Raw genomic sequence first — 23799 nt, forward strand, 5'->3', positions numbered from 1 at the left:
TATATATATATGTATATATATATATATATATATATATATATGTATATGTATATATATATATATATATATATATATGTATATATATATATATATATGTATATGTATATATATATATATATATATATATATATGTATATATATATATATATATATATATATATATATATATATATATATATATATATATATATATATATATATATATATATATATATATATGTGGTGTCCATATTATATTTCAATACATTACAATGACAGTGCAACTTTGATGTCAATCTAAAATTCAAAGTTAAAATAAATAAAACATTAATAATCTCCAAAACCTTTAAACTGTCAGGTCAAAACGTTGACATAAAAAACAAAATAACGCGTCAACAACAACGCAAATCTGTTGATCACACCAAGCATCTAATGACTGAGACGTCATTATTTCATCAGGACAGGCCGAGGTAACTAGATAGAGTGAAGGACGGAAAGAAGTGCAATGGAAGATTAGTATACTAGTATACGGAAATGAACATTGAATTATAGTTGAATGAAATGAAGTACAGCTGGAGGGTGCACAGCCAACAGATGGTGGAGGATCTAATGATCCATCCACAGCTCTGTTAAATTCACAGAGTGTAATCCCAAATCAGCCTGCCACACTGCAGCTAACCAGCTACAGTGACTGTAGCATCTTTTTGTAATCTGAGGTAATAACAAAGGATTTGTAGGAAAGACAGGTTGACTTTAAGGGGTTTATCCTGTGGTTTCAGCCCCAATGGGTCGCTGCTTCTGGGCTACACTCCAGTTGGAAGCAACCAATCAAGCTCCATGGAAATAATGATTTGTTTCCCCATTCTTTTCTCATGTGTGAACTTCATATTTGTAGATCAGTCATCAAGTTACAGGGCACTTCCTGTTCCGTGGCGATTGGTTGAAATTGGTTACCGTGGCCATGCCCTTTTGAATCTGCGAGAGCTTTTGATAACTTTTAATTTTTGATGTGTCTAGTACAAATTGACGTTTGTTATGGAAGTACGATTAACCTTAAGTCCTTAAGGCTCTAAATATTATATTCCACTCCTGTCCCTTAGTCCTCGATACTGGCCCTTTATCAATCAATCAATCAATATCCCCATTCTCACTGCCTTTAAGAACCTTTAAATGTGCTAGGCATTGCAATTGGTTAGGTAAAGCGGGAATATTAATAATTACAAATATTGATAATAAGTTTCTGAAGCCTCCATTGGCCAGAATGGCCAGGGGGTGACTCTACTGGTTTGTATGCAAGTCTCTGAGAAACAGAGCTTGTTTCTGAGTCGATTTATAACATCAGTAAAGCTTCAGGTCTCCTTCAATACAGAATGACATCCTTTTTGTGGCTGATGTTCCCATTTATGGTCAAATGGATCATAAAGCACAGCATGTATTGGGGCATGGACACTGCATGATTGACAGCCAGTATAGGAGCATGGCAGGTGTACGTGGAAAATCCCAGTGTATACAGTCTCACATGTGCTCCACCCCCAAATATGGTTACGGCCAAAATATAAACTGGTGCCATAAAAGCATCTCTGTTGGTTGAAACTCCAGAATAACGATATGTAGCACTGGAAAATATAGTGACAAACCTTTTGTTCCCCAGCACTCTTATGCCTGGGGAACCTCTTGAACCTGCAATGTAAAGCTGTGCATTATGAATGAACGTCAATGCAATATTGAAAGAATTGTGAGTCTGTGTGTTTCTAGTGTGAAAGTCAGAGGGTAACGATTCTGGACCTGGGCACGAAGCCTCAGCATGTTGAGATCATGAACCTCGAGCCCTTTGAGGATGATGACAGCAGGAAGCAAGATCTGACGAGCTCACCCACAAACACCACCACAGAAAACAGGTAGGTGATAGAAAACACCAAAAACAGCAGACTATCAAAGGCCAACTCAACCGCCTTGGTTAATGAAGGTTGGTCATCATCAACACACATTTAAATTAACAAGTGAGATGAGTCTGGAAAGGGTGTAGTCACCTCCCACTTCCAAGAGGCGTGACCAATGGACATAGATCAAAATGTAGGCAATGAATGAATATAGCAGAATATAACAATTAGAAATTAGAATTAGAATGTTGTGCTACTCACTCACACAAAATCCTGGATTTTAAGCTTGCAGATACGTTAGTTGCTGGTTTGCCTTATCCTTTGGTTCATTGGTGTCACTGATTAAATCACCACATTCACAAAATAACACATTTGAACTGACCGATGATGTACGTAGCAGTGGATCAACAACTCTTGTGTGTTGTAATGTAAAATTGCTGAATTTCTCTATGGATTCTGGCGTGGTGTGAAAGTGGCTTACAATGTGGCTTACATTTTCACTGTCTAACAGTGAAAATAAAGTGGCGATTAAGCCTGAGGCTTGTGGACTACACACAGCAAAGATGGTGCTGTCAGTGTGTCAGGATTTGTCCATACACTTGAGTGCAGAGGAACACTGACGGAACGTCTTTCTCAATCACAAAAAGACGTTTTCAGCTCTTCTGTCAGGGATGAAATGCTCTTTACTTTGGATCAAATTGATGCTGGACCATTTCTTCAGTTTTACACAGTGTGCTGCCTCTGCTGATTGTAGTCTCCAGACGCCAGACCATGAGACATCCAGCCCTGAGCCCAAGGAGGAGGAGGTAGAAATGACCCAGCAGACCAGCAGAGGGCAGAAGCTGGAGAGGAGCCTGGACTCTAACAACCAGCTGAAAGAAGACAATAAGAAACACAACAACAACAACAACGTGTTGGCTTGTAAGTGAAGTCCTCCCCTATGTCACTGTGGCACATGTGACCTGAGTGAACTTATAGATGCATGTTATTTCCGATTAGAGTGCATCAGGTATGATGCTGTCACACAGACAAGGAAAAGGGTCTTATATTATAAGTCATCAACCAAACCTTTCTCTGACTTTCCCACACAACCAATCTGCGTTGTTTTGTTTAGAAATGTATGTTTTGTATTTGACATAATCCCCAATTTCACTGGTCAAAAATAATTATATATTGAAGTTTAAAAGGTTTGGTATCAGGCACATGTTCCATTACTTCATAGTGCCTCCTCAACGTGGTTGTCATAGCACAGTTGCGCCAAACTGCTGTCACATCATTTTATATGCGACACAAGCACACAAACTATAGTGACAGGCAATGCAGTTCAAAGCATTGAACATTGAGCACAAAGGATTTTTAAATCACGTCACCCTTTTAACATCACCGTTGAACCCACAACCTCCCCTTTGTTCTTTTTCTTCTGCACATCAAACATTTACCCTTTCAGTAGTGACAAGCAAAGCCATTGGAACCATAAGAAAAATAGGATTTTTTTTTTGCCACGACAGAATCAGTTAATTAAAACTGGAATTACTGAATGATTCAGTAATTCCTGCATGACTGGAGGGCAGACTCCGTTTGACAGAGTTACTGAACTGAAATACAGCTGAACAGGTTAGAATTGGGCTCACGATCACCAGCTTTCAGGCACTGCTGTTGGAAAAGCAAAAACAACAAGCAAAGTTGTGTCAAGCCGAGTAGTGCTAGAACTGTATAATGGATCAAAGTTCCTTTGAGAAGTGATTATTGATCTTGTATCCTTTAGCATATTTGTCCCAAAGTTAGGGTTATTTAAACTTGTTTTGTGTTCATTTTAGATTTGTTTCAGATACCTTAGTTACAGTCAGTTAAATTAGGGGGAGGCACCTCCTTGAGACAATTACATATTGATATACAATGGACAACAACAATGTTAACTACAACGCAAAACCCAAACACGCGGATCACCTACAACACAAGGTTTTCAAATGTTTGTACGTGTATAATCAGTATGACTATAAAGATCTGCCAACATTTAGAATCCTAAGTTACTCATTGCTCGGTCTCTCCCCCTTTTTCCTCTCCGCAGCACAGACATTCACCTTGGTGAGCAGCGACACATGAGTAACGTCGCCTGCAACATCTACGCTAACATCCCGTAGAGCCCAGATGTAGCCCAGTCTGCACAGAGCATGCTCCATGGCTTCTTACAACAGAACTACTTTGATACTACTGTTTCAAGCCCACAAGGAGACTGAGAGTGAGAGTGAGAGTGAGAGGACAGCAGCCCTGCTAAAACCTGACTGAACCACATACTGATGGAACGCCATCACATCCAAGACAAGAGAGAGATCTGTCCATGTTGACGTGTCCTGAAGCCATCCATACGTTGTCCCAAAAACATTGATGCATAGATATAAGATTGTGAATTAATTTGTGTTAAGCTGACTGAGCAAGGCAAGAAATATTCTATATAAAAGACATGACATGACTCATGCTGACTCTCGCTGAATCAGCCTGTGTTCACACCAGTTAAGCAGAACAAAAGGTCCACCATCCTACAATCATGATTTCCCTGAAATTCACAGAACGTCCAAATTGCCACCAACACTTAGTTTGCTTTCTTTTTTGTTCCAAATTTGGAAATCATCTGAAATCATCTGGGACCTGCATACTTAATAAGTCATAATGAATTAATTAATACTAATTAATAATTCTTCAATCCATCAGGACTAACTATCAAAACAACTACTAGAAGACAATGTAAATGTTTTCAATTGACTAACACTGACTGTAAATTAAGGACCTGGCTTATAATTTAGCAGAAGTTGTAAGTGTCGCTCTGAGCATATAGTCCATTGAGACATCATCTGAATTAGTCATTCCAAGTCGTCCAAGTTTTTACCATTCTGTTTTTAGCGCTGTTCCATAGTATCGGTGGACATGTTGCTTCAGATGTACCACGTAACGTGTTTATAGAATGGAGTAGATTCACTTGCTAGTTAGGGAACCTAGTTATATTGCTAACATTAACCACAAAATAACCTGACTAGTGAAGTTTAGTGGGAATTAGAATGCTTTTAACTATGATTCTATCATTCTCAGTCCTGAATTACAACTTCTGTTGTACGTATTTTGTATTGCTCGTCCACTTTCACCTGCAACCTATTGGACAGTATAGTAACTAGCCGTCACACAGCGTCCGCACCCAAATGCATACCCTGATTTATCATCTTTTAGACTGGGACATCATGAAGAAGACCTGAAACTAGTGATTGAGACCATACACCCCTCAGGAAAATGTTTACTGACATCAACGACGTTTTACATACGGGACCGTACCTATGTTCCCCGGGTCCTATGTTCCCCGCTTTGTATGTGACCGGGGAACATAGGACCCTTTCTCTAACCCTAACCCTAACCCTACCCTTTTTCAAAAAAAGGGTCCCATGTTCCCCTGTCACATACAAAGTGGGGAACATAGGACCTTTTTTGGGAAAAACGGGGAACATAGGTACGACCCCTTTACATACAGCTCAGTAAAGTCGCCACCTTATGGCCATTTGTATGGGTTACATACGCTTTCTTTCTTCTACTTGATTATTAATCAATTGCTAAATTAATCATCATTTAGAGGTTTGGGAAACACTGATTTTATGGACCAAACCAATACTCCACATATTAATCGATTATGAAAATAATCGTTACTTGCAGATCTATTTTACTGTCCGGACTCAGACTCTGTGCATTTTTGTTTACAATGTACACTTTTAGAACATCTATTTCCACTGGGTTCTATCTGCAAAGGCAGATGGTGGAGAACTGTGTTGAGGTGTTTTCCTGGCACGTTCATGTCGTACGAGGTCAAAGTAACATTACTGCAAAAGGTTGCTTTGTTATACAAGCCAGTCACAGTCGCAGTTGGAGTTCATCAGAACGTTCTGTTTTACTGATGGTAGTTAATGTTACATGTAAAGCAGGGGTTCTCAAAGTGTTGATACCTGAGGCCAATTTAGGAACCCAACATTGGACTGAGGGCCACCAAAGGAAAAAAAACAGAAATAAATCCCATTTGTAATCATTTTAATGACCAGATTGCAGGTCTACAGTTTAGCATCAAGTAATATAAGCGTTAATATAATGTAATTTAAGCATTAATATAATAACGCTTTTTATAATTTACTGGGTAATTACCCAGTATTTTGGCCATTGTTCTTACCTTCTAATTACAGGTTCATACCAAGTAACACATTTCTGTTACCATATATTTACTGTTGCTGATTTTTATGTACATTGTTACAGTCTGTGCACAGTATATATTGGATATTTGGATTATGTCAGATTTCGTGTGTTTTTATGTTTCCAAAATCCGATCCAGTGATTCCGATACCGACGTATCCCTAGTAGCTACCAATGCTGGAATAGCAATCTTTCCATTGAAGGGTCCATGCATGCATTACATCCACTTGAAGGCCCCTCTCAACTGCCTTGTGATTGGTTAAAGCCTCCTGTCACAGGTCAGATTTCCCTAAAGGCTGAAAACAGAGTCTAGAGAAGGTGCAGAAGTCCAGTTCTCTCTCAGATCATTTGATTCACATTGTGCTGAATTTTGTTATTGTGGAATTATTTTTGATTTACACCAATATGCCAAATATATGTCACCTACTCCAGCTTTAATTCGTTTTAAAGTGTTTGACTAGAGCTAGAAAATATGTTTCACAATCTCCACTTGTTTTGGGATTTCACTTCACTTCACTACATGCAACTTTTTAAACTTTTCTCAGTGTTAAAGTCATCCTGACTTCCCACTGATGGCGAGAGGAGACTAGAGCTGTAAGCAACAAAGATGGACTCAGCAGTGCTTTACTCTCACCTTTAAGTGATTTATCTTCCATCTTTAAATTGTTTGCTCCCCTTTCCACTCTATTTTCACATCATTTGCACCTGCCTTGTAAAAGATTATACACACACACACACACACATATATATATATATAAATAAATGAAGAGTATATGAACAAACTTAAAGCAGGTTTTTACTTTAACAAGGTGCCGCGTCATGCTGCTGTTTTCCTTTTGGACAGAAATATGTATCTTGCAAGAGTTGTGAATGTTTCTCCTTGTTTCTGATGGATTTCCAGTCTGTCTCTCTTTGTGTCTCTCACTTTGTTTGACATTATTCAGATGTTATAGAGCGAACAGGCTGAGGGACATGACACAGGTGAGACTTCTTTTTGTCTGCGGTTTCTTTGAGGTGGTGAAGAGCCGGGGGAATAGCACATGTACGAAGCAATAAGTGGGACTCGGGAGCTCCAGGACATAAAAAGAGTTGTAAAAAGTGTAAATAAATAAAACCAGATAGAATAATTTATGTAAACACTGAAAAGAGAAAAAGTGAATATCAAAATTATAAGAAGTTATTATTATTATTAGGGTCAATATGCAAAAAGTTCAAACCCATCTGTTTTATAACATGTGAAATAAACTTTGATGTTCTTAAATATGTGTTTGTAGCTTTTCTTTTCCTCATATACTTCTGATTTCATATTTATTTGTCTATTTGTGGTTATAGCTGTGAGCAAATTCATTGAAATGTTTCCTATCCTTAATGGGTGAAAATCTAAGAAAAGAAAGCGTTCACTTAAATGTTATGTCAACAATGTTTTTATGTCCTTTTATCGTATCGAAAAACCTGTCCTATATGAGCACAAAAAGAATAGTGAATGTGATAGTTATTGTGTGAGTGGTTTAATGATTTACTGAGTGCATTTATGTGCATGTTAAAAGTCTGATTTTAGTCGGACTAAGACATTGGTTCTCAAAGTGCGGCCCGGGGGCCAATGTCATCTGACTACCAGAACATATATATATATATATATACACACAGATAAAATATACACAACAATGATCAGTATACAAAGAAATAAATAAAGGGAGAGAACAGTGTTGGCCACCCCCACCCATGCCTGGACGCAAGGGGGGGGTCAAGCCACACCATTTGGCACTGGCCCGTGACCCACCATACCTTGGATCAAGGCAGTATGTTGTCTGTAAAGGGTGAGTCCACTCCCCACAGAGAACATTTGAGGGCAAACTGGTTTAGTCTATGGTTGTAACTGCTGGAAAATGATAAGTGGACGTTGAGTTGGTCATTTATTTATTTACATTGTGTGAACAGTTCTTCATTTGTTTAATTTTGCCTTAATTTATAGCCAATCAATCCCGCCCCCTTCAAAGAAAACCATGTGATCTATTAGAAAATAAAAAATATATTATAGTGAGAAGTGAACGTGCTTTTTCAGCACTTTTTTTTACACCAGGATCATTTTTCTGTTTGTCGGAACACGTGGAGCTGAGAGGCCACAATGCCCAAGATCGCCTATGCGTGCGAAGATGACTCACTCAGCATATGTTCAATCGACTACACCCACGGCGACATTTTTTTTTTAAACAAATTAACAGAACAATACAGAGAGACATAAAACAGAACAGAATAAATTATTTGAATAAATCAACTACCTGGTAGAATACTGTGTATAATATTGTAACTTAGAAGTCAGAACTGGGAGTGATGTCATCTCTGAAAAGTCAGAAAAAACATGGACGCAAGTGTATCCCGGGCTAGTCAATGTTAGACATTGTGAACAATAGCAGACGATAACAACGCTCTATGTGGTATTTTGCAGACAAAAACAGTATGACACCATGTCTGTGGTTAACATTAAACCTCAGTTTGAACTATGTGTACAAGTGATTGACTGTGGAACAAATATGGCAGTGCTGCTATTAGCAGTACATGCTAGCAGTGTTTGTGTGTGGTATAAGTTAGTATGCTCGCCACCGTTAAGTTGATTTGATCACCCAAACGTAATTTAAGCTGCATTACTTTTTTCATGTCTGTGGATTTCATGCGCTGTGAATCCACCTAAAATGTACACACGTGACCTTTCAAGCAAAACTGATGCAATTGTGTGTTTGTTGTGGTCGAGATCGTCATCGTTTCCTTGTCGCCCGGTGTCTGTTCAAACACCGAGTGAGACATCTTCCTCTTTAGAGCATCTTCGACCATGCGCGGCCCCGACGTAATGCAAACCCACACCGCTGTGTTGTAGCTTCAAGCGGAGAGTGTGAGTCGAGGAGAGGGGCAGCCCGGGGCAACTTTTCCACGGGAACATCACTCGAATAGATCGGCGTGTTGTTCCACAATGGCTCAAATCACGAGCGAGGGGGCAGAGCAAGAGTCACAGTCGAAGCCGGAGCAAAACGGCACCGGTGAAACGGCAGAAACCGGCTCAGAGGAGCAGGCCGTGCCGGACCCCAAACAGGAACCGGGCGACAACAACGAGCAGAGAACAGGAATGGACGCGAGCGCTGGTCACGGTGCACCGGAAGAGCACGATGGAGAACCGTCCCGAGTCCCCGAGGCTGACAAAGAAGCCGACTCTGTAACCGAAAAACAACACGGCGACGAGGGGGATCCCGGTGACAAACTCTCTGAGCCGGGGAAAAGTCCCGTTCAGGGGAGTTTGGCGAGTAGTATCGATTCTGCACAAGAGGGCTCCCGGGTGCTGCTGAAGCAAGAACAAAGAGAAGCGGAGAGCGTGTCCTCCTCCTCACCGCCCGCCGAGCGCACAAAGACCGCGGAGACAAATGCCGCCCACGGCACCAAGAGACGGGCCAGCGTGGAGCTGACCTCCTCGGATGGAGAACCGCTGAGCCGCATGGATTCTGAGGACAGGTCTGTTGAACCATCGCGAGGCCTTCACTGATTTATACAGCTGGTGATGGGTCACAGTAACTTCACTGTGTGCTCGGTGTTAGCTACACACACACTGACTTTACTGCTTTAAACATTCTATAGTTCCTTTAATATATTCACTCACAACATGACGAGTTTATCCACTGAAGAGGCTCGTTCTGTTAACTGTTCACCCTCAAACACCTTTTCCCTTTAACACACGTGGTGCAGGGAAACAATGTCACCACAATAACTTCTGTTGAGACTTACATTTCAAACACTGCCGAACTTTGTGTTTGTGACCCTTAACACTAAAATATACTTTCTTTAGTTTGAAATTGTCAGAGGGATGATGAAGTAGAACCATTAAAGGTGTGGTAGTCGTCATTTTAGGTCCATTTAGCAGAAATGTGATGTAAAATATCTAGACCAGGGGTTTTCAAAGCTTTGATACCTGAGGGCCAATATAGGAACCCAACACTGGACTGAGGGCCACCAAAGAAAAAAACCCAGAAAGAAATCCCATTTGTAATCATTTTAATGACGACGCTTTTTATAATTTACAGGGTAATTACCCAGTATTTTGGCCATTGTTCTTACCTTCTAATTACAGGTTAATACCAAGTAACACATTTCTGTTACCATATATTTACTGGGTAGCTAGTAATTGGGGGCTGTATATATATACCAGCTTATAACCCAATAATACACTAAAATTTACCATATAGAAACCTGGTAAATACCCAGTATTTTTGTTTACACTTAATGGTCTGTATCCAGTAATGTCCAATAAACATTTAACAAGCTTAGTACTTCCTGGATTAAAACTATCAACTGTAATTCATTGTGCCATTGGCCCGTGGGCCGCACTTTGAGAACCAATGATCTATACTGATGTTTGAGTGTACAATTACCTGAATATTTGAGTTTTCATTATGGAAAAAAAAAATCACCTCTTTGTTTACAACAGGAGTTGACAACAGGCCACCATGTTGCTCTGCCACCCTTTTAGGCTTATAATTATGTAATGACGTGTTCCATTTGTAGTTGGAACACTCGGCATCTTTCATTACTTTTCACATTAATGGCATTTCTGTCGCATTTGTATCACGTTAAGTCATTAATTCTCAAAGTATTGTTTAGTCATTGTGTTGTTTAAATGTAGACGTGTAGAAGTGTGTGTTAAAAGCATGTTTTCATTGACAGGTATTGCCAACAAAGGCTAGCCCAAGATATGTTAAGCATCTAATTTTTTCCTCAACTTCTCAACTTGAACCAGTGAAGTCGGAGGTGATGTCACTATCAGTTCCCACTTCTGAGTTCTAATGTAGCAGCATTTTGCATTTATAGCACATAGCAGCATTTGGCTATGTGCTTAGGGAAATGGTGAGGTGAGAGATATTCACCAGCAATGTGCAACAGATACAGATGTTGCTAAATCCTACTAGGGGTGGGAATCTCTTGGCACCTCACGATTCGATTACGATTCAGAGGTCAACGATTCGATTCTAACCCGATTATCGATGCATCTCGATGCAACAATTTTTTACTTGAATACTTTGCTACTCATTTAAAAGTAAGATAAAGCAACATAAATATAAAAGTGGTAGTGCCCCCTCATCTGCCTCATCTGGTGCAGACAGCTCTTTTATTTCTGCGCACCGTAGAAAAAAAATGATCCAGTCTAAAGCAGACTGGATCATTTCTCTACGTGTTTTATATGGAATGAAATATGTGCCACCAGAAACTGAATTTGAATCGTTTATATTTGAATTTGAATTGCTAAACTTGAATAATAGCATTAAAAAACTGAATTTGAATCACGTAATTTGAATTTGTATTATCTAATTTGTAGGGCTGTAAAGTCAAAGTCGACTAATTGGTCGACACGCTCTGGCTCGACCAAAATTGTGATTGTACACAGATATGTACATTGATAGTCTGCCGTTACAATCGATTTGCCTCGGGTGCACTGTGGAGTCAGTATGAGTGTTTTTAATGCCATGCTAACTTGTATCATTGACTTGCGCTAGCCATAGCATCAGCGAACTCGGCAACTAGAAGAACTGAATGAAATTTCTTGAAAATGTCTCCATCACACCGGCTGAGTTGGAAAATAGGTCTTATGTCCAAAATTCTGAACTATCCCTTTAAGATGGCAGATTTTAGCTGGTGTTTCTGTTAAGTGGATCCTTGTGCCCTGCTGGCAGCCAAGACTTCTAGAAATTCTTTCTTCAAGTCTTTAATCTGTTTTCACAAGAATAAATATACACAACATTGGGTGGAGAATGCAGAAAGAAAACACTTTGAATGTGAATCGTCCAGAGATTTTTCTGCATAAATTAAAAGTTCTTATTTCTTCCCAGTCCATTATGAATGTAACTTGTCACAATCATCTGATATCTTTTTGTTGTTGTCTAGTATCAGCAGCACCTTGATGGACATGGAGAGCACGGCGTCCAGTGGTCGCTCCACTCCGGCCATGCTCAATGGCCATGGTGGGGGTGTGGTGTCGGGGAGCGGCGCGGTGCCCCCTGGAGGAAAGTCTCTGAGCTACACGTGCTGCTGGGATCACTGTCAGATGCTGTTCCTCAGCAGCCCGGACCTGGCTGAACACATCAGAGCCACGCATGTGGACGGACAGAGAGGAGGGGTCAGTGTCCGTCTCTCCGTTAGCTCACTCTACTCTAACAGCTGCCTTCGTGTCATTTCATTTATTTGGAAGATTAAGATATGTGATGAAATAAAACTCACTTCTGTGGGTTTTTCTCTCCGTGTCACCACTGAAGGATACAGAGGAGCAGCTTGAGTCGACAGCTGTTGATTCATGACGTTTTGTCCATCCATTAGGGATGCAGCGAAATGAAAACCCTTGGCCAAAATCAGGAAATACTTGGCCGGAAACCAGAATAAATTATTCTCTTATTGACAAGCTAGCTTTTTCACCTCTAGAAAGCATCAAAACCTTTCTGATGCATATCAGTAGGTTCATATTATGATATAACTCCTTATATTTCCAACTCGGAAACTAGGAGCAACCTTACCAACCCTGACTTGGGATTCCAAAAAGGCTGCCACCATACAAATACTGCTACTTTTACCATTAATAGCACTTTCACCTGTAGTATTGTTTTATTTATGTTTTTATTGCAGACATGTTACTACAGTGTTTGTGTGTGCGAAATACCACATAGAGCACTGTTACCTGAGATGCGTGTTTCTGACTTCTGAACTGGAAGTTGTTCATGACGTTGCTCCTACTCTCGATGTGGAACACAAGATTATATCGGTAGCTTTTAATTCATCATGTTGTTTACCTCTTTCATCTATTATTGGTAAGGCTGATTAATGTGCCAGATAATTGATATTTTTTGATAATAGTTTTTGCCGAGTTATTTGGAATAACACATTTTTGTTCTCAGAAAATTGCCACTAAAAGTCACTAAAACTTAATTCACTATAACTTATTTTTCTTTAAAAATATATATATATATTATGACATGGTATAAAGGATGTAAATGACCTGTTTCCTGTATTTTCCCATTGACAGTAATATTGCTCTGCAGTTTATACAAATGTGGATTAGTGTTGTTTATTGAAGTGAAGTCATTTTTATATTTTATCAGATAGAGGGGGGGGAAACGGATAATTGGCTAAATATATGGGCCAAAAACTCTGCACCAGTCATTGGTCGTCAGCTCCCCTGATTTATAAAAAATGGGCCATAGATAAACCCACTGAAAGGATTTCATTACAAAACTGCAGCTTGTTATGTTACGTCTGCAGTCATGGTCAGCAACACTGGGTCCTCCTCCTGTGAAAGTACCTAGAGCACAGACATATTATCATCTGCTGGTCTCCACATGTAGTGCAACTCAACTAAGACTATATTTCACACTGTTACGTTTTAATTTTAAAGCTCATTAAATCTACTATAGTGCTGTCAACACTAACTAGAGTTTTTTGTGCACCTTAAATGTGGAGTTTGAAAATGCTGCCTGCTTGGTTTTCATTTAAAATCCTCAAGATTGTGGTTACTTGTGTACGGACAAATGGAAAACACACTATCAGCTTTTTCTGGAGCTAGACTAGAAAATCTGCTTCCTGCTTATGGACAAGAAGTGGCCCAAAGACCTGGACCATAAATGTTTCGCTTTCTTTCTCTGATTTGACTGTTTGTGTGTGTGTGTCACAGGTGTTTGTTTGTCTGTGGAAGGGCTGCAAAGTGTACAACACACCATCCACCAGTCAGAGCTGGCTGCAGAGACATATGCTGACCCACAGTGGAGACAAACCATTCAAGGTGACCACACACGCCTCATGTATACCACACTGTGCATCAGCCTGGGTTACCCTGACTATAAATCATCTGTGTTTCTGCAGTGTGTCGTCGGAGGCTGCAATGCCACGTTTGCCTCCCAGGGGGGGCTGGCCCGTCATGTCCCCACTCACTTCAGCTCCGGTTCGTCCAAACTGTCCAGTCAGGGCAGAGTGAAGGAGGAGTCTCCGTCCAAGGCCGGCCTCAACAAGAGGAGGAAACTGAAGAACAAACACAGACGCTCACTCCGTATGGATAACACACACACACACTTGTTTTTATATGTTAGTGAGGACACATCATTGACATAATTAATTCCCTAGCCCCTTACCCTAACCTGAACCATCAAAACTAAGTGCCTAAACTAAACCCAATTCTAACCGTAACCCTGAAAAAGTCCTTAAAAGTTGTGGGACAAAATGTCCTTAAAAACATAGGTTCTTGCTAGGGCTGTAACGATATGCGTATTGTAATCGAAATCGCGATACTCGGAGCCACGAACCTGTTTCGTGGCGTGAGAAAACAGAATCGCGAAAAGCTCTTTCTAACTCCCAGTTCTTTTTCCAGTCAGCAACATGATATGAGCTGTTAGTGCTACCAAACTTATCTTTATTAGGGGTGTTAAATAATCGCATTAATTGTGATTAATTAATTACAGTCATCATTAACACGTTGATGTTTTTTAATCACGCTAATCTCTTCTTTACTGATGTCCTCCGACATAGCGACAAAAGCGTCATAAAACCATGTCTAACTTTAATAAACACAGACATGCTGCATACCCACAGAAAGGTCAGACACTCAGCTAAAATCTCATATAAATCATTATTATGTTCACCAAACACAGTTAAAACACCAATGGATCAAACCAGCAGGAGGTGAAAGAAAACGTTACGGCTCACCGGAGCGTCAGTGTGATTATGTAAACAGTGGAGAATTCACAGATTCTAACAGTACTATTTTTATCACTCTACGAACAAGATTCACGGATCCAGCCCCGAAATAAGAGCAAAACAACACAAAAAAAAAAAAACACTTCAAAAGTAATTAAAAATCTGTCCAGGAGAGGGGGCTGTGAGCCTTTGGCCTTCATCCATACCCTCTTTGCTCATGAGAAGGAAAGTAGTGATGTTGTTTTGTCACATCAAAACAACATCACTACAGGAAATAAACAAAGTAAACTGTCCTCCTGAGCAAATAACCAAGACACCAAAGCTGCTGAAAAGCAAGATATGTATGAATTTCTGGTTGTATATCAGGCAAAGTAATGCTGCGTTCCATCTGGAAGTCAACATTTGGAGCTGGGAGTTCAATTTTATTTGTATAGCGCCTATTAACAACATACATTATCTCAAGGCATTGTACATGGACAACATCAATGAGAGCAAAGAAACACAACAATTCACACAATGAGCAAACGCTAGGCATCAGTGGAGAGAAAAAAACATAAGTGAACCGCAGTAGGTTACCGCACATGGATTGGGACACGGCTAGTAAGAGTAGCAGTGATTGTATGGTGGCAGCCATTTTAGAATCCCCCGTTGGGGTTGGTGAGGTTGCTTTGAGTCGAGTTGGAAATGCCAGGGAAGTGTTTCTTACACATGCGCCTCGGAAATTCTTCGACCACATTTTTTTTTCATATCATATTCCCATTGTTATTGTGTTTTTATCTAGCATACCATAAGACCATAATTGGTTTCTACCTCACTCAAACATCTATTTTCTCTGATGGTTTATTTATAAATGTGCTAATAAACCAGAACTATGCACCATATTGTACACACATGCAGACTTGGCTTCAACTCGTCAACAGCCTTGCTAGATTTGCACAGGAAAACAGAAAATTGCATATATTAAATGATCAATCTGTTTTTTTTTTTCCAGCCCGACCTCATGACTTCTTTGACGCTCAGACCATGGACGCCATCCGTCATCGAGCCATCTGCCTCAACCTGGCAACGCACATCGAGAGCCTGGGCAACGGTCATAGTGTCGTCTTCCACAGCACGGTGGGCTCACACACCAACACACACAACATGACACAATTAAAGGTGATACTTCAGGGTTGTGGTGTATCAGGTATTAAAGCAGACCTAGACAGAAAGTTTCAATTAACGCTTTTTTTTGATCTATATCTGCGTCATTACCTCGTTTACGAAGCCCTGAAGTTTCTAAACAAACGGTTCAGCCACTGCTGAGAACGCTGTGTTGTATTGTAATCTCGGGCTCAGCGCCGGGTCAAAGTCGTAAAAAAGGGACTGTGACGGGGAGTTGTGACAAAGCCATTTTTAAACATTGTTAAAACAATGTGTTGATAATGAGTAGCAGTGCATCCACCGTACCAGAGGGGGGAGCTGTGCTTCTGAGAGCTGGTGTGCTGATCACTTCCAGGTATTGGCCAATCATGATGGAATTGGTTATCATTTTAAGCTTGTATCACCAGCCTCCACTGAACAGTTGCTTTTTTTCACATAAGACTAGATGCTCATTAGCCTCGAGGTCATTTGAGTTTGAGACTCCTGATATCAGTGTGTGTGTGTGTGTGTGTGTGTTTTCAGGTAATAGCCAGGAGGAAAGAGGACTCTGGGAAAGTGAAGGTCCTGCTGCACTGGACACCCGAAGACATGTGAGACCTGATCTTCTCCTCTTAGCCCTGTCCTGTGTTTTCCTCTGCCGTTAGATTAGATTCATTGTTAAAGCTGCTGACATCATCCACACTGCAAACAGTCTTCATGAACTGAGTATGATGTTTGCCATCCACAGACTGCCAGATGTGTGGGTGAATGAGAGCGACAGACTGCAGCAAAAGACCAAGGTGGTTCATCTGTCAAAGCTGCCCACAGACACGGCTGTGCTGCTCGACCCCAACATCTACAGGTGTGTGCGTGTGTGTGTGTGTGTGTGTGTGTGTGCGTGCGTGCGTGCGTGTCACCTAACAAAAGACTCAACCAATAAAATCCAAACCTGCTTAAGCCCAATTTATACTCCTGCGTAAAGTGCTCTGCGTAGGCTACACAGAGTCCTCTGCGTTGACGCAGAGCCTGTCGAAGAGCCTCTGCGTCGTCTCCGGGTGCACGGAATATTTTTTAAGTGTCCGTCACTCCGTCAAGGGACAATGGAGACGGCAAGAGCTGCGATTGGTCCTCAGGACAGGCCGAGATAAGCTGCTCTGTGCCGGCTCACAGTGAGCACCGAGCGTCCACAGAGGCGGAGCTGAACACCGCCGACTTCGTAGCTGCCAAACTATAAATACGTCATATCTTAACACACACAGCACATGTTTAGACTCTAAATGGCCAATTTCTCGCCTCAAATTATCTTAAAACTGTGTTCCGGGACACAGAAAAGTGACAAACGGCCACTGTTTCAACAACAACAGTCTTTCTCTCTCGGACGCCATTGCTCACTGTAGCCAAAAGCACAACAACCTTGCGCAGCGACCCCTACTGATCGGGCGGGAAATTGCAGCGCCTATCCGTCACCACGACGCAGAAGTATAAAGGTTCGAGTGGTCTACGTGGTGACGCAGACAGATAACGCATACGCAGTCGGAGAAGTATAATGTGGCCTTTACTCTACATTAGGTCTATTATGTTGAAAAAGAAGTCACTTAAGTAAATCACTTACTCCCTGCATCAAAATCCATTGATAAAATCGGTGATTTTACACGACAACACACAGCAATTGTTGACCTAAAATGGCAGCCATGATCTCAGTGCATGTGGTGTTTAGAAGATACCAACAGCACATTTGACCTCATATAACCTGAAATATACCTTTTTTTTTTTTTTTAAATGAACACTTGTGAATAATGAAGCATTTCTCCCACAGGATGTTCTTCTAGCAGCTTCAGTGAAGCTCTGTCGTCACTTCCTGCTTATCAGACCCTTTGGAAGGGAGGTCGTCTCCTTGTCTACTCCTCTCCACCCCCCAGAGGATGCTGGGAGTTGTAGTTACTCATTTGTCATGGCGACGTGAGACCTTCAGTGTTTCTTCTCAATAGGTGCTGAGTTTACTGAGGAACTGTAGAGCATCAGGTTTGCTTTATTTACACAACTAGACTGTAAACTAACTGATGGTGCTTTAACTGTAGACAGTTAGACATGTGTAGAGAGAAGCTTTTCTGTAAATACTTGAGATTTGTAATATATTTTTATACTTTGAATTTTTTTTTTTACTTCACTGTAGATGTCTTTGTTTTCCCTTCACTGGACATGTTTAAATAGATGATTTTAAAACTGATAATATTGCCCATGTGCATATAGCATTGCTCTGGTTTGATGTTATTAAACTTTTCCAACCTCTATCTGCTCTAGTTACTCATTTTATGTCTAATAAATATTGACACCACATCACAGTTTGACATTTTAAATGAAGTACAAGTAATCAGTGTATTATCCAAACGCTGCTGAACAAAAAGCACGTTTCCACCAGTGAATCAACAGTTGTGAGTTGCTGCATAATTAAAGTGACACATATACACCTGATTAGTAAGTGACAACAGTCGTTTTATTAGTAACATTTCTTGTTATTAATAACGTATAAATAAACAGATCTGATATTCCCTTTCACTTACACAACACGTATGCATTTACCTTATAAAGGGTTTTTTTTTTTTTTTTTTTTTTTTTTTTTTTTTTTTTTAAAAACCTGTCCTGTCCAGTACCTTGGGCATGCACTATGGTTGACTGCATGTCTGTTGGTGTTGAACAGATTTTGCTGTTTGCAGGGCGAGTGATTACAGCGCTGTAATGCCCGTCCTGCTATTTATGTTTTTATTTATTAGGTTGTGTGGGAGGACCGGGCCAGACAGGGGGGGTGGGGGTGAGGGTGGGTAGACAGACAAGGGAGGTGTGAGAGAGATGGGGAGAAAGAGGGAGAGATAAGAGAGGGGGAGGGAGGGAGGGAGAGAGGGAGGGAAAGAGAGACACTAGATAGACATTAGTAGCATAACACACTAAGGCAGTAATGACAACATTACAACATTAATAACACTGATATGCATTTGTATTACAGTACCATTAGAATTTGTTAACAACCACATATAGATAAGGTGATCTTGTCTATAACGGTTGTATCAGTTTATATTGGTTCTATCATGAACCAGAGTTTGTCTGTGTGTGTATCTGTATGTCTGTGTATTCGCGCATCCATATATATGTATGTGCGGAGGTTGTCACTTGGTGTGGTCGGGAATCGGTGGTGAAACCGTGTCGCCGCCCCCCAGCCCCCCGGAAGGAGACCGGCGGTAACCCAGGCACACGGGGCGTCCACCAGCCCCCCGGGCCCGGAGATACCCGCCACCGCCCGACCCAGGGCCAGCCGCGGGTCCACCCCGCACAGGACCAGGGCAGGGCGCCGCAGATCCGGCGCCCCCCACGCGCAGAGCACGCCCCGAGGGGGCAGGAGACGACGGCACCACGAGCACAGACCAGCCCACCACACACCGAGGCAGGTCCTGAGGCCCCAGGTCCCCACACCCGGGACCCACCCAGGCCCCCAGGGCAGCCCAGCCCATCACCAGGGACAGTAGAGCCTCCCCCAGAACGCCCCCCCAGGAGGCAGGCCGGAGCCCGCCACAGCTATCCCCGACGCCTACCCCGGAGCCAACCACACGACTTCCCCCCCAGAGGGGAGCCGGGGGGGGCCCCCAAGGAACAGGAGGCAGCAGGGTCCCGGATCCGCCCCGGGCAAGCCCCCTCACGCAGGTATGGGTCAGAGGCCGTAAGACCTGTCACAGCAGACCCCACGCCCACCCGGCACAGGGACCCACCGTCCACCCAGGGCAGGGCGCCCAAAGTCAGCCCCCGCCGAGCGACCAGCCCGCCGCCCACCATCACCCTTCCCAGGAGTCATGGAGAGCCATGGCCAGGTCCCCCGGGGCTCCCCCCGACAGACCGACAGCCTACCCAACTACCCGCCGCAGCCGCCAGCGCCCCGGAGCTCCACAACCGCCCCCCAGCCCAAACCACCGACCCCAGCCCAGCCGGGAGGCGGGCGGGACACAGGTACCCGGGAGGCCCCCCACACCCATCCCCCACCCCCCCCCACCAGGATGTGGTGTGGTGTGTATGTATGTGTGCTGTGGGATGTGTGTATGGCGGATGTTGGTATCTAGTATGCATTAAAAATGTGGGGGGGAGGATGAGGTGACAACACCCCGCTGCTTGCTGACAGCGGGGTAGTCGATATGCCCCACCCCACCCCCAGGCCCTAGTGTCTAATATGCCATAAAATATTGGGGGAGAGCGGAGACCCCTGGAGGGGAAGATGGGGGATAGGCCCACTACTTGGTGGGCCCGCCCCCCAACCCCCCCAATGGTCTTCCTGTATCTCCCCCAATACCCTAGTTGTGTGTGTGAGAGTGATATACCAGATCTGGTGGGGGGCACGGAGGGCAGGCAAGGTTGGCCACCCGGGCCGGCTGCTAGCTTCCTGACTAGCAGACCGTGTATCCCCGCCCACCCAGCCCCCCAGCCCAGCAGAGGCCAGTACGCTCAGACCGGGGCGACGCCGCAGCTCTCCACAGGCACCACCGGTGCGGCAGGGCCAGGTCCGCCCCCGCTCCCCCGGGGGGGGAAGCCAACAGTGAGCGCCGCACCCCGGACGCCGACAGGACCCGTAGCCAGGTCAGCACGGCATCCGCCATGACAGTCCAGGCCCCCGCCCCACCCACCGATCGGAGACAGCCCAGGCCGGGCCAGGCCCCCCCCCCCCCCCAGTCCCCGGGACCCCCCATGCCAGGAAGCCCACCCGCCTCTACCACCTTACCCGCCCAGGGGAAAAGAGACGCGTCGGTCCACCCCAGGGCAACGCCGGGGCGCCGCAGCGAGCGCCCCCCCACCTCACTGGGGAGCGATTCCAGAAGGGCCCCCCCGCCACCTGCAGGGGCCAAGCCCACCCATAGGGGCCCAGCGAGCCCCAGCATACGGAGGCCTAGGGCCCCCCCCCACCCAAGACGCAGGACAGTCCAGCCCACACCCGCAGCCCCGCCGGCCCCAACCCCCCCCCAGCGCCCCCCGCACGAGGGCGGCAGCCGCCCAGCCACCCCCCCCCCCCCCAGTCCCCACGGGCCAGGCCCACAGCCACCGAGAGACAGCCGGAAAGCGGGACCACCAGACGCCAAAGGCCACCAAACAGCCCCAGTACCCCGGACCCCCGGCCCCCACCCCAGGAGGCCGGCCAGCAGAGACGCCAGCCCCCCACTGCCCTAAGTAATATAGTTAATTAAAGGTGCCCAGGTAGAATTGAAGTCGGCCAACTGTTTTTTAAGTGAGGCAGACATTCTCTCCATAGAGATGTGGTCAAGCAGAAGATTTCTATATTGGCTTATACTTATTGTTTGTTTGTTTTTCCAGTTTAAGAGGATTGTTTTCTTGGCGATGCTTAGGCTAGTAATTAGCATGCGTTCTTTTCCTGTTTCTATATTTATTTGACTTAAATCTCCCAGTATACACAGTGCAGGAGAAGGTGGTATAGTGTGGTCTAGGCATGCTGATAGGTCCTCACATATCTTATACCAGAATGTATGTACAGGTGTGCACATCCATATAGCATGCATGTAATTATTGGCTTTGTCTTCATTACAGTTTAAGCAGGTGTTTGATTGTGAACACCCCATTCTGAACATTCTTTGTCCTGTGTAGTGTATTCTGTGTAGAACTTTGTATTGTATGAGTTGTAAGTCTGGGGTTTTAATCATTTTGAACATGTTAGCTGATATTTGTCTCCAAAAAGTTTCGTCTGGGCTGATGCCTAGGTCTGTTTCCCATTTTTTAGTTGGTAAGGAGATTATTGTGTCATTTTCTGTCAGTAGAGCATACGTTTTTGATAATCTTCTGGGAGATGTGAGGTTTAGAAATTGATTTATTATTGGAGGTAGTTCTAGTTCCCATTTACTAGTTCTAAACCTTGTTCGAATTACAGATTTAATTTGCAGGTACTTGAGAAACTTACTACTGTGGAGGTTATATTGCTCCATCAGGTTCTGGAACGGGATGAATGTATTATGTTCGAGTATTTGTTCCAGGTGCCTTATTCCTTTTTCGTGCCATGTTGAGAAGTTTAACATAACTTTATTTCGCAGGATGTCAGGATTGTTCCAGATTGGGGTAAGTTTACAGGGTATATGTGAGGACTTAGTGATTTTAATAAATTCCCACCAGGCTGAGAGGGAGCTACTTATAGTTATGCTTTTAAAACATTGGTGCTGTTTAATGGTTGTACTGATGAAAGGTAGATCACAGATTTGGATATCTTTGCAGAATGTTTTTTCTATGTCTAACCATTGATTGTCCAGTGGGTCAGGTTTCATCCATTTATGGACATACTGTAGTTTATTAGCCAAGAAGTAATTATGAAAGTTTGGAAGTTCTAATCCTCCACAGGTTTTTACTTTTTGAAGGGTTTTTAGACTTATACGTGCTGGTTTATTTTTCCACAGGAATTTTGTGGTAGCTGAATCTAATGATTTAAACCAGGTTGGTGAAGGTTTGGTAGGGATCATAGAGAAGAGGTAATTAATTTTTGGTAAGATCATCATTTTTATAGTGGCGACTCTACACATAAGTGATATGGGTAGAGAGGTCCATCGTTGGAGGTCATTTTCAATTGTTTTAAGTAGCGGTGTATAATTTAGTTGAGTTAGATCTGAGATCCTAGAGGATAAACTAATTCCTAGGTATTTAATGTTGCCTGATTTCAAAGGAGTCGGTAAAGATGTTTTGAAGTCGGAGTTGATCGGTAGAATAGTCGATTTTGTCCAATTTATTGAGTAATCTGAGACTGCTGAGAATTTATTGATGAGTGAGATAGTACCAGAGAGAGTGTTTTGTGAGTTTTGAAGGAAGAGTAATACATCATCGGCATATAGGCTTATCTTGTGGTGCAGATTTTCTGTTTGAATACCTTTGATATTTCCATTTTCTCGAATTGCAGCTGCAAGCGGTTCGATAAATATGGCAAACAGTGAGGGGGAGAGTGGACAACCTTGTCTGGTGCCTCTCTGGAGCTTGAAGCTTGGAGATGTTTGAGCGTTTGTCCTGACCGAGGCACTGGGTGAACTATAAAGAATTTTGATCCAGGAGACAAAGTTTTGTTTGAATCCGAATTTATCCATTGTCGCAAGAAGGAATTTCCAGTTTACTCTATCAAATGCTTTTTCTGCGTCTAGTGACATAATTGCTGATTTAAGTTTATTGATTGTGCAATAGTCTACTATATTGATTAACCTGCGCGTATTATTTGTTGAGTGTCTGCCCTTGATAAATCCTGTTTGGTCTGGGTGAATTATGAAGGGGGTGATTTTTTCCAGTCTCCTCGCTAAGGCTTTGCAGATGATTTTAAGATCTGCATTTATGAGTGAGATTGGTCGGTAGCTGGATGGGAGTGAGGGGTCTTTATCTGGTTTGAGGTGGAGGCAGATATGTGCTGTGTTTATGTGTGGGGGGAGAGTGCCACTTTCCTTAATTTCCATTACCATTTTATGAAATATGGGTGCCAGTATGGGCCAAAATGTTTTGTAGAATTCCGCTGGGAATCCGTCTGGTCCTGGGGCTTTCCTGTTTGGCATGTGGTGAAGGGCATCATAGAGTTCTACCATTGAAATGGGAGATTCTATGGTGCTGATCTGTTCATTGTTAAGTGTTGGCAGATTTATAGAGTTTAGAAATGTGTCTATCTCTGTACTAGATGAGGTATTATTGGAAGAATATAAGTTTTTGTAGAAATCTCTGAAGACGTTATTTATTTCCTCCGGTGTGTGGGTTAAGTTCCCGTCAGGACCTTTTATGGAATGGATAGTTGTTTTTTCCTTATTTATTTTAAGTTGGTAAGCTAAAAACCTACTGGATTTGTTACTATGTTCAAAGTTTTCTAAGCGTAGCCTTTCCAGTTGGAACTGTGTTT

General features: G+C 42.9%; 2 protein-coding genes across 2 annotated transcripts in view; both read left to right on the forward strand.

Moving 5' to 3' along the window:
* LOC310941869 (pleckstrin homology domain-containing family A member 5-like) overlaps nt 1-7214 on the forward strand; it is a 133694-nt gene extending 126480 nt beyond the window's left edge. Inside the window, exons 30-32 of the mRNA XM_083907117.1 lie at nt 1735-1877; nt 2614-2780; nt 3928-7214. Coding sequence (XP_083763243.1) covers nt 1735-1877; nt 2614-2780; nt 3928-3962 — 345 coding nt within the window. The 3' untranslated portion in view covers nt 3963-7214. The remainder of the gene's footprint in view (nt 1-1734; nt 1878-2613; nt 2781-3927) is intronic.
* Nucleotides 7215-8990: 1776 nt separating this feature from the next.
* Nucleotides 8991-22864, forward strand: LOC310941871 (uncharacterized protein; the record flags this gene model as incomplete). The annotated part of the gene is made up of 10 exons (XM_083907119.1): nt 8991-9575; nt 11997-12228; nt 13771-13878; nt 13959-14142; nt 15778-15902; nt 16452-16519; nt 16657-16770; nt 20363-20597; nt 20782-21107; nt 22831-22864. The coding sequence occupies exons 1-10, from the start codon at nt 9043-9045 to the stop codon at nt 22862-22864; spliced, it is 1959 nt and encodes a 652-aa protein (XP_083763245.1). The 5' UTR covers nt 8991-9042.
* Nucleotides 22865-23799: the final 935 nt, after the last annotated feature.

The sequence above is a fragment of the Microchirus variegatus genome (assembly GCF_963457635.1).
Source record: "Microchirus variegatus genome assembly, chromosome: 20".
Classification (NCBI taxonomy): domain Eukaryota; kingdom Metazoa; phylum Chordata; class Actinopteri; order Pleuronectiformes; family Soleidae; genus Microchirus; species Microchirus variegatus.